The sequence below is a fragment of the Hyalella azteca genome, unplaced genomic scaffold, assembly GCF_000764305.2.
Source record: "Hyalella azteca isolate HAZT.00-mixed unplaced genomic scaffold, Hazt_2.0.2 contig1881, whole genome shotgun sequence".
Lineage (NCBI taxonomy): Eukaryota > Metazoa > Arthropoda > Malacostraca > Amphipoda > Hyalellidae > Hyalella > Hyalella azteca.
This window is the reverse complement of record NW_025932176.1, coordinates 156,560-168,002: the sequence shown is the minus strand read 5'-3', so window position 1 is coordinate 168,002 and position 11,443 is coordinate 156,560. Positions and strand designations below refer to the sequence as shown.

Here is an 11,443-nt window from a genome sequence, read left to right as displayed (position 1 = left end):
AGTCTACGAGGTTATTTATTCATCCTCCGAGGAGAACTATTCAATTATCCACTCAAAATGTTTGTACAAAAAAAATGTCGTGAAACATTTCTGGACGGAATTTTGCATAAATTTTAGTTCATTTTTTGTGAGTGTGTATGACAAAATATAATTCAATTTTATAAATGATGAACAGGTATTTTTAAAAGGGAAATTACTTTGACATAAATTACGGATACCTGGTGATCCGTTACTTTGCACTAATGACGCGGAAAAAACTAGTAATTACTGTGAATTATGTCTGTGAGAACGATCAGCATGGCAGAAAGCTGAAGCACGTAAAGCCAATATATGTCCTCGCTTGTGTGCAGGGATTGTTTGTGAAATTATTTGCGATGAAACAATTTCAGGAGGGTTCTTTATAAGCAGCTTTACAGAACAGCATCGAGCACGTCACGTGTGGCCAAAAGAGCACCACCTGCAACAACAAATGGCTGAAAGAAATGGAGAGAGGGAAAGAAAGAGCATCTGGCTGGGCACCTACAACAGTTATTCTTGTATGGTAGGGAGCGGGGCGGGCCAACAGGGTACAGCTTCAGCCTGTCGAGCTCATGCAGTGAGAAACCATTGCTAGTGCTAGAGAGAATATGGCTCCACATGCTCCAACGCTGCCGCCATAGTGTTCCTCAGGTCCTATAACGTGACTCTTATGAGCTCACAAACGTTAGTGATGATCAGGCCTCCTTTTCTTGCACTTATATTGCGCTTGTGGAGACGGAATTGTGTGAAGTGTTGGTAAAGCGATCTACATCTTCTCAAGGGGGGACAATATGGCGACAATCGGCAGTAAAATTACGATATTACGATGCTTTGATCCAATTTTTTTATTCTAACGAAAACTTTTATTTAATCGAAGCTACTGTGTATAGCAGTGAGTGGTGTATAATTTGGAAATCCTCGAGAAAAAATTATGTGTGTCCAACTAATCGAGGAAATGTGCACAGCAAAGTGCTGCAACAGGTTCAGAAAGATACATTTTTTATATAAGCCAATTTGAAATTCAAAATGAAACCGGTGGTACACTTCCTTCAGCCATTCGGCATCATCTTTGTAGTAAGGATAAGTAATAAATTAAAAATAGCGAAAAATCATTTACGTCCAAAAATTATTTTTAAAATCAAACTTTGATAAGTTTGTAATTGAATAGTAATTATGGGCGACTCCACTTCCGGAAATGACGGAAAAGGAGGAAAGAAAAAAGACGAGAGGGAGAGAAGAGAGAGCCGTGAGCTGATACGAGGAACAACCATTCAAAAATCTACGGGCACAAAGTTGAAGGAACGATGGCTCATGACACGCAAGACTTGGAGGTACATGACCGATGCCGGCAAAAAGTTGTTTCCGGAAGGAACGAGTCCCAATCGAGCCTCTGACATCCCCAAAGTTCAAGAACACTTCCAAAAAACATGCACAAAAGCTAAAGAATTTATTTTGTGGCCCCATCACGGGTCACCGAGTGACGACGAATCTCCGAGCAGCTTACATTATGCAACTGGAGAACATGAATATTCTCGGTATGTCGGTCCTTCTGGATCACGACAGTCAGCCAACATTCCTATCCCTCTTAGCCAGCGGCGTCCGGGAAGCATTCTCCCTCCATTCAATGATCCTTACGATGAGAACGAAGCACAGAGCTCGCTAAGTTTACCTAGTAGTCCTACCAGAACCACTTTTTCACAAAGTGGGTTTCTTTCGCCACCACCGCTTTCATCGAGAGAAAGGGCTTTAGCATCGGAATTGGCCTGGGCACTTCCTCCAGAAATTTATGCTCAGCTCATTCGTAGTTATGGCATCAGTACACTCCAACATGTAGCATCTAGACTTCTGGAAGAACAGCTTATGGAAGAAGACGAGTATGAATATGACGAAGAAGAAGGCGTTGAACTCCTAGAAATAGATGGAAAACGAATGCGAAGCATAGGGGCACAGACAGATTCGTATTTAGATATGTGTGTACAAACTGATCATGATGACACAGCAGAAGACATGGTTAAAGTTGGGGCTGAAACAAGAGCTGAGACGGAAGCTGCATTTGCCTTATCGCAAGCTCAGAAGCGCGAGGAGCTTGAGAAGGAACAAAAACAGGCAGAAAAGCCTATCCCTGAAACTTTGCCACAGCAAGCAAAAATGAAACAAAAAGCTGTGCCGCAGCTTCTTCAGCCAACTCAACCGCAGCCACCCTTCCAGAAGGAAACTCCAGTCATCAAGAAATTTTGGGGTAGGAGGGAAAGCAAAGGCACAGATCTGCCAGTTCCGCAACCTCCAACGTCAGCCGAAAAGTCGAGTCGCGGATTGGCGTCAGAAAAGGACAGAGAAGCCCCCCCTCCGAAAGGAGGTGTAGCTGCTAAGTTAGCTACAATAGAAGCACACTCTTCGCCTGGTTCTCCTCCTCCCAAAGAGCAGCAGAAAGCAGCTGTTACACAACAGCCCGTTCCCAAAAATTCAAATCCCCCAACTGAAAAAATCGCAAAGCCTCAGGAGAAAAAGTCATTAAAAAATGTTTTCAAACTAGGTCTAAAATGTGACGTGGAAGCTGCAGATTCCCCCAAGAAAAATCTCGAGAAACAAAATGCGGACCGATTCAAAACTGTTAATTACGATAAGACTTTGAGAAACATTAAAACTAAGTGGACTAAAGAAGACGATGAAAATCTCATGAGAATGTTGGCTCAACAACACGCTTGTGAACCCTTGAAAGAACTTCCCAAGAAAAAAAAGCGATCTAAAGCCATTCAGGTCGGAGAAGCTCTACCTCAATTTATCCTAACAGCGTTTAGGGTCAGTTCTCCTGTGGAAATTTTTCATGCAACACGACGTCGTATAAAACGTCGGTCATCGAAAGCTGAATCAACCGACTTTTCGGGCAGTGAAGGCTCGGTATCCATAGCGTCTTCGCTTCCGACATCTCCACGTTACTCATTCACGGTTGCGGATGATTCTGGGACCAGAAATCTTTTATTAACTGAAGCAGAAGCATTGAGATTAGGTCAAATGGGTGCAACCATTTATAACAAGCGAGCTAGTTTAGACGCATCCTTAGAATCCGGCGACAGCGACCGTGATGGGCTGCAAGCTTTAGTAGGAAGCCTTCGAGAGCATCCGTCTCATGTCTACCAACGGTCCATGTCGGCTCATCAGGTGCCGAGCGTGCCATGTTTGAGCGCCCTGCACGGTGGAAGCTGTCGACCAGGTGGAGGCCGGTATTCAAGTCTTCATGGCTTTCCTAGTTCGGCAGCTGCAGTTAGAGGACACAGGGCTAGTTTATTGCAATACCTTCTTCCTGCAGTGATGCAGCGGACGCGGACCGGTGCAAGCGGTCACAGTTCGCGACTGGTGGCTAAGAGGATTTGGCGGACACGGTCTAAAAGTCAATCAAGAGCTTCTCCTGCCTCGACATCCACGTGGACCCCCATGGTGAGTAATTATGCATTAATCCTATAACATAATTTATGTAAAATTACTTTTTAGGGCAACATTATCACACAAAAACACGATTCCCTATTTAAATGGTGATAACTGAAAAATCGTACAATTTTTTATCCAGCTAGAAATTCAAACCAATCATATTACTAACAGCGTTTAAAGAAAAACTGAATACCGCGAAAAGCTGAAGCTGTTGACGTGCATGTCTTATGTTTACTTGATTATTTATCATTGAAAAGTCTTTACATATATAAAGACTCTAATTCATGTACACTTGATTATTTAAATATAACTTGGACTCAAGCGGCGCCAACGCAAAGTGCACCGCTCTAGTGCAGTGTAGATGATTGCTCCTTGCAGTTCAAGAAGTCCCTTTGAATAATTTCTTTAAACTTCAGGATAATTATCCAATATGAGGCAATAATTATCCCATTCAGAGTCATACTGTTTTTATGTACTACATGGGCTCTCTAGACATTAGCTATTACGTAATTCTAACGCCCAACTCTGTTTTGTTAGATCGAAGCTTGGCGCAGTAAACGAATCAAGCAACACTCAACCTCCGGATTGGGTGCGAAATTTCCCTAAAATATCCCTAGGGATATTCTATCTACTTTAGGTGCATTTAAATACACTTTAGGAAGTGGAGAATAGGTATATAACTCGCAATTTAGTGGACACATTTATGATGGAAAATTTAAGTAAATATTGTTTATCGTTTTATTGAAAGGAGCTGATTGAAGCTAAAAATCAGGTATTTTAATGTGAATTGAAAGAACTTTAATTAAATTGTCTTGGGTATAGTGGCAGATATACTGTTCATTAGACCAAAGTTTCAGTAAAATGCTTTATTGTACGAGACATCACATTTCATTAATATTTTTCTCAAACGTGAGAACTGTAGCACTTGTTCAGGTTCATGTCTTGACAAATGGGCTGTGATTAGCTTTAAATCTTCTGACACAAGCTTCACGTAACACAATATGCTGCTTTCAAGACCAAGTTCCTACTGCTGCATTTTCCTACCGCAATCTCTGACCACGGTTCCAATACTCTCTGAAACATTCGTACAAGTCCAACACCGATTAATTTTAAATTGATAACACATTTATTTACTAAAGGCCCAAGACCTAACAATAAAATAAGGTTTTTTTCAAGACCTATACAATATAGCCTCAAATGTCGTGTAAAATGCTAGTCAAAAAAGGTATACATTGTTTTCAAGCAATTTGAAGTAATTTTCGTATAGCGCCTAAAATATTATTGGCATCTAGTGCCTCGTCATAAAGCTCAATGTAAACTCAATCAACCCTCGTCAGAAACCCCTAAAGTTTGCGATGTATTCATTGCAATAAATATTTAAAGTTCAATACTCATCCTACTGTTTTCTCTCGACGCCGTTTAATTGAAACTCTATATAAAGTTATGCAAATATTACAGATTCAAACGGCCACATTAGGAGGTTAGGTGCCAAAAACGTAGGGTCAAATAAAAATAATACAGAATGCCCGGTCGGCCACAAGCGCGATCTGCATGTCAAAACGCTCCAATGATTGATACATTTGTGAACGAGCTTAAGAATCTTAAATTATATCAATGCGATCTTGTTTATTGATAAATTTGCTTTATTTATTTCTTCATCTGTGTTTTGTTGTGTGTTATCGCACAGCGGTTGGAAGAAAAGTTGTATATCGTCGACTATAGTCTATCAAGTCTTGTCCCCAAGAAGGACGCGATATATTGGGCACAAGGTTTTGCTTCGTTTCTCCTTATCCATCCGCAAAAAATTAATGATGCCGGAATCGTATGTGAGACTTCAGTGCCTATAGGTCCGGAGTGCAGAGAATACCACACGAGGCTTGTGTACGAAAAAAACGGAGAGCCTGTGTGGTGGGCAAAGTTTTGGTATTACCGCATTCTCGAAGTATGTGTATATATGCTACTGACATTGCTGCCCTAATAGGTCATATACCATTGTCACAAATTTTCTATGACACTTCTCTTGCGCCCTCGTCGTTTTGATAATAATGATTTTCGTGATCAAAGTGCTGATTTCTTCTGTTAAAAACTGGGAAGGAAATGCTACAGACAGCCTACAAGGATGATGCTATGAGACGAACGCAGGTTTTTGAATAGATTTTTCGCTTCAAAAAAGGGGAAATGTCAATAAACCAGCGACCTCGCTCAGATCGCCATTCCAATTACCGCACTGAAGAAATGATATGATAATTAGAGACTAAGTCACTGAAGATCGACGTAGAAAAGTAATAATATCACTCGTTTGCTTGAATCGCAAATTCACTAAAAACTTAATAGCAAAGAAAACTCCACAAAAATTCATAGTATCTTTAAAGAAAACGTTTCGGAGTCCAGCTCCATCGTCAGTTCGAAAATTCTAGAACACAGACAAATCAATGATTAGTACAGTCAAGAATACAACGAAAATCCTAAGCTGCAAAACCTACCTATTTACAATTTCAAGCGGGTAAGAGCTTGCGCATTTTAGAATCATTGTATATTTTTAAACATAGGCCTAGTTTGAATTTAGCTTTTAGCTCTTACCCGCTTGAAATTGTAAATAGGTAGGTTTTGCAGCTTAGGATTTTAGTTGTATTCTTGACTGTACTAATCATTGATTTGTCTGTGTTCTAGAATTTTCGAACTGACGATGGAGCTGGACTCCGAAACGTTTTCTTTAAAGATACTATGAATTTTTGTGGAGTTTTCTTTGCTATTAAGTTTTTATCGACGTAGAAGCATTGACAAACTTTCGGAACTGTCCCAAGTGACTTGGAGTTCACACCAAAAGATTAAAAAAAAGTAATTATTAAAATCTATATTTTACAAACCCGTCCGGTTTTTGGGTCTCCCCCCCCCCTGCGTATATTAGACCGACATTAAATGATATTAATCATTAATGGCGGCAAACAATTATGATTATAATAGTTACCAGACTACAATTCCACTAATTTGCTTCCCATAATTTGTGGAGATGCTCGTCTTTAAAATTTTGGTCATTTTTCGCTTATGGGAATGAAAGGTGGTGATTCGTTGTTGGGGTAGCTAAGTTATTAAAGTTCAGAGCACCATGATCGGAGCTGTATGTGTGGTGGGTTCAATCCCAGCAAGCTAAATTATTTGTGATTTAAATCAGCAATAAGGTCGAATAGATATAAGATCGGCAATATTGGTGCAGTGAGTAGCGGGTTCTCAGCCCAAGCAACCTATGACAATTTTGCGACGTATATAATCTGTGACAGGCCAGATTTTGCCTAATCATAATTTGGCCTAATCATAACGCCAACTCCATAATTACTATTTGAGCTCATGGTGGCCGAGTTGTTAAAAGCGCATAACTGGGATCAGATAGTTGACTCAAGCTAAAATAATTTAATGAGAGTATGTTAAATGAAAGTTAAACCGCTTTGCATACCAGCTGTTTAAATCTTTCTGTGCAGATAAATACTACATTCCAAGTCGGGTATTTACTCTTATGATTGCTCTAATATAAAGAATAAATTTGCCCACTTAAATGCGGCCAGAATTCCATTGCATTGTTCTATTTTCCTCACAAGTTAATCTGTAAATTTCTCAACAGTCAAGTTAAAATAAATGGGTTGTGAAATCCCTTTAAATTCGAAGAATTTTTTTTCTCTTCATTCCTCGTTGAGCTTAACAATTAACTTGCAATAAATCGCATTGCCAGTGATTAATTTGCTTTGTATTCACATCAATTTTATTTATTAGTTCTTCTTAATCTATTTTCAACAAATACCATTGCCAGCTTCGGCGATTTATCATGTCTTTGTTAATCCACAAATGGCAAGGCTAATCGGGCAAATTCCTTTTTGACGTCGTCTCGTCCATAAACTATTTCTGTCGTAGCTCACAATGGCGACTGCAATGAAGCATTCATGGGGACGGAGTTTGTCTCAGGGCAGCTTTAGCTCTCATCAAATACTTCAAAGGAGAATTTATGATTCGTTAAAGTCCTAGCAGTGAGTCGTTCGCTCGGCGCTCTTCACTTCAAAGCTTCCGAGCGGCCGATGTCGCTGTTGCCTTATTGTTGCGCTCGTCTCAGGGCTTTGCCAAGCCTGTGCACACTGTCAAATATTGTGGTGTGGTGTGATGTGGTATGGTGTGGTGTGGTGGTGTGGTATGGTATGATGTGGTGTGGTGTGATGTGGTGTTGTGGTATGGTGTGATGTGGTGGTGTGGTGTAGTGTGGTGTGGTGTTGTGGTATGGTATGGTGTGGTGTGGTGGTGTGGTGTGGTGTGATGTGGTGTGGTGTGGTGTGATGTGATGTTGTGGTATTGTGTGGTGTGGTGGTGTGGTGTGGTATGGTGTGGTGGTGTGGTGGTGTGGTAGCGTGGTGTGGTGGTATGTGGTGCTGTGGTGTGGTGTGGTGTGAAGTGGTGGTATTGTGTGGTGTGGTGGTGTGGTGTGGTATGGTGTGGTGTGGTGGTGTGGTGGTGTGGTAGCGTGGTGTGGTGGTATGTGGTGTTGTGGTGTGGTGTGGTGTGAAGTGGTGTGGTAGCGTGGTGGTGTTGTGGTGGTGTGGTGGTGTAATAGCGTGGTGATGTAGGGTGGGATGTTGTGGTGATGTGATGAGATAAAGTGATGGTGTAATGTTACATGATGTGGTAGAATATTGTGGTGGGATGTGGTAATGTAGTGCGGCAATTTTTGCATGGCTAAGGGAAATAATGATGATTTGTCGTTTTTACGATTCCTTGTTTGGTTTGCTTAACGAGTTTATATGCAATAATGATTTATTGTTTGTCGAGGTATGCTTAAGTGGTTTGAAGTGTGATGAGGCCTTATTCATGGTTATGATCGTCTGAAACCACAGTATGACGCCGATCTCAGACACCAGTTTAATTGAATTTTTGGAGAAATTATGTAGATTTGTAGAGTCAATTTTGCCGTAGGCGAAAAAATCGCACTCCAGATATGAAGCCTAAGCAATTATTTTTCAGTATTTAGATCATGAATGAGTGTACAAATTAATTTGTTGAAAAAGATAAACTCGTTCGCAATTGAATGACTTCGGAGATTTTCCAATGGAAGGAGATAGTTGCAGCGCTCACCGACATATTTTTTCTGAATCGCAAAATATTCAGGACTTCAATGGTTCAATGAACTTTGTGTTTATTGAACCATTGATTTGATGGAAATTTTTGCTGTTAATCAATAGCATCCAAAGACTTCACATGAATTTCTTCATTATTTCGCTTCGGTTCTCGGTTATGCATTTTTAACATCTTTCAGAGTTACCTGATACTATTAAATCTGCTTCATGCTTATTATTATGAAATTGAAGAAACAATAATTCCATCTTTACAAATAACTAATGAGCATTAATAAAATTTACTTCCAATCATTGACTGAATTTACCAGGATACAAAATTAAATGAAAACTTTGAGTTATTTCCGTAGATCAATTTTAAGTGTTAGTACATCCAAAATAATGATTCCTGATAATGAAATCACGAAGTTACCCATTTATAAAAGTATTATAATATAACATAATTATTTAAATAGTATTTGTTGGTGCAAGATCGCTTTTTTGATTAGTAATAGTCATGGATTATGGGCTTAATAATTACGAATATTTCTTTAAATGGGCGATTCTCATTTCCCAACCAAAATCTATGATGCCGGACGTGAATTTATTGAACTAAAAAAAACAATCTGCCTAAAAAAATGTTTATAATTTGTTGGCTTGCGTGATTTTAGTCTTTGAAGGCAGGTTGTTCTGTACGGAAATTTGAATGTGAGCGTTACATTGATGTTTGAGCGATCTGAGGATTTGGTATACAAACCCCGCGTGGAGGAGTAAACAAACCGCCTGCCGCTGATCGACTTGCTGCTCGCTGACTCCTGCTGACGTCTTCATCCTAGCTTCTTTTCAGCACGTCTTTCTCTAACCCTGATGTCGTCATTATTTTTAGACCGTGCAAAACTTGATTCATTTCATAATCATATTAATAATTATCTCAGTTGCTCGCTTCAACATTCAGTAATAAAACATGTGGGTAATTATTTTATATCATATTTACCTTATACCACATCGCAACATTTCTAAATAAAATATAGGTACGTAATTTAACATAATATCTTGTTTAAAAAGATTCTCAAAGCTTTTAAGGTTTTATTAAAGATAATCCCATTTTATTCATGACTAATATGTTAATAATTGAAAAGTTCTAATTTCAGCGTGCCCTCACAATGCCACGTAGAATCCATCCTGTAACATATGTGTTGCAAAAGAGAGATGGCATACGCGCGTGAGACCCAACCTAATTCGTGTGCTTATATCCTTAGCGCTACGCAAACAGTAAAGCTACGTAAACTGCAAAGCTACGTGAACTGCAAAGCTACGTGAACTTTAGCGCCTGGTAAACTGTTGCTTTACGCATATTGTTGCGCTGCGCATTGTGTTGCACTGTGCAATCTGATAAGGCTTTGCCATTTGTTACGCTATACTTTTGGATTGCACAGCTTAATCTTACGTGTTACCCAATTTGTTGCGTCACGCAACCTGTTGCAGTACGCCGTTAATGCGATACGCAAACGTTGCAACTGAGAGGGCATAACAAACGCAAAAGAACAAGTCATTTGTCTGCTGGCAATATCATTAGTTACCAGGTACGTGGATAAGAATATCATTGACGTCAGTTTACGTATCCGTAGACAAAGGGTAAATCATTTGTTTACTGGCAGTATCATTAGTTACCAGGCACTTAGATAAAAAAAGATTGACCCACGTGTATAACAAGGCACCAAGGCTGGTTACTAAGGCTGAAGGCATAGGCGCCAGTTAATGCATCTGTGTTCAGACGTTCAAATGTGTGTTGTCTGGAGAGCAAGCATGTCGGAAACTCCGAGAAGCTTGAGCCAGAGAAATGTTTGTGAGGTAAACGAACGAGCGCGCGACGCGAGTTACGAGCACCGCTCACAAATTGTAGCATAGTCTCAGAATGTTGACGTGCTGAGCAGAGAACGGGGCACTCGCTGTTGCTGCTCACAAATTGTAGCATCGTCTCAGAATGTTGACGTGCTGAGCAGAGAACGGGGCACTCGCTGTTGCTGCTCACAAATTGTAGCATCGTCTCAGAATGTTGACGTGCTGAGGAGAGATCTAGGCACTCACGTGCATCACTGCTGCTATTCGACTTGCCCCATGAGATTCTCTGTTTCTAGAGTTTCATGTAATTTCCCGTTCTCAAATTTCCATTGCAAGTAAAAGGGTTCAACCAAGGCAGACATTTTACTCAAATTCTCAGCGCAAATGCCAATACACAATGCATGGAAATCTTTATATTAATCTTACTCATGAAATCACGTCTATTATGTTGTTCTTACCATACATAGTAATAAAGCAATACAGAATTCAAATATTTCAAATCTGTCCAAATTCTAATTACTTATCGCATAAACTGATTTTCAGAACACTCCTGAAAATTGTTTTACACCTTATTCTTTATGTCAATATTAATATAATTTTTTAAATGCTAAATCATCAGTCGAATTATGCGCAAAAAAGGTAAAAATCCTGAGTGAAATAACGACGCCTCCCGGACGAATTTAAGGCCCATTGACTGGGGCAATTTTCTGACCCGAGCTTTGACAAAAAATTACCCCACCATTTGTGTGCACATTGAGGAGTGCCATGCAGCTCAGCGCCAGAGTAATTCATATCAGAACATTTGTTCAGGAGCTGCTAGCAGTTCGCCGCAGAATAATTGGTGCGTGTTTAGTTATTTTAGATCGAGTAGACAAAACTCGTTTATGCAACATTACGAAAATAACAACTCACGGGAGCTCTTTCGTCATGAATGGTTTAAAAACTATTGTTTTTATTGAGCCTGATTAATGGCTACTTTTCTTCGACGAGTTCGAAGACATTGGGATTTTAATTGACAAATTCTTTATTTTTAATTCAATGTTTGTTTACGATAGCAGCAAACAAAATAC

The 11,443-nt window shown here is 39.8% G+C and overlaps 1 protein-coding gene across 2 annotated transcripts in view; it reads left to right on the top strand.

Moving 5' to 3' along the window:
* The first annotated feature begins 610 nt into the window (after positions 1 to 610).
* LOC108678510 overlaps positions 611 to 11,443 on the top strand; it is a 37,938-nt gene continuing 27,105 nt past the window's right edge. For both annotated transcript variants that reach the window (XM_047884286.1, XM_018166959.2), the window contains exon 1: positions 611 to 3,453. In XM_047884286.1, the coding sequence (XP_047740242.1) occupies positions 1,192 to 3,453 (2,262 nt within the window). In that variant the 5' untranslated portion in view covers positions 611 to 1,191. The remainder of the gene's footprint in view (positions 3,454 to 11,443) is intronic.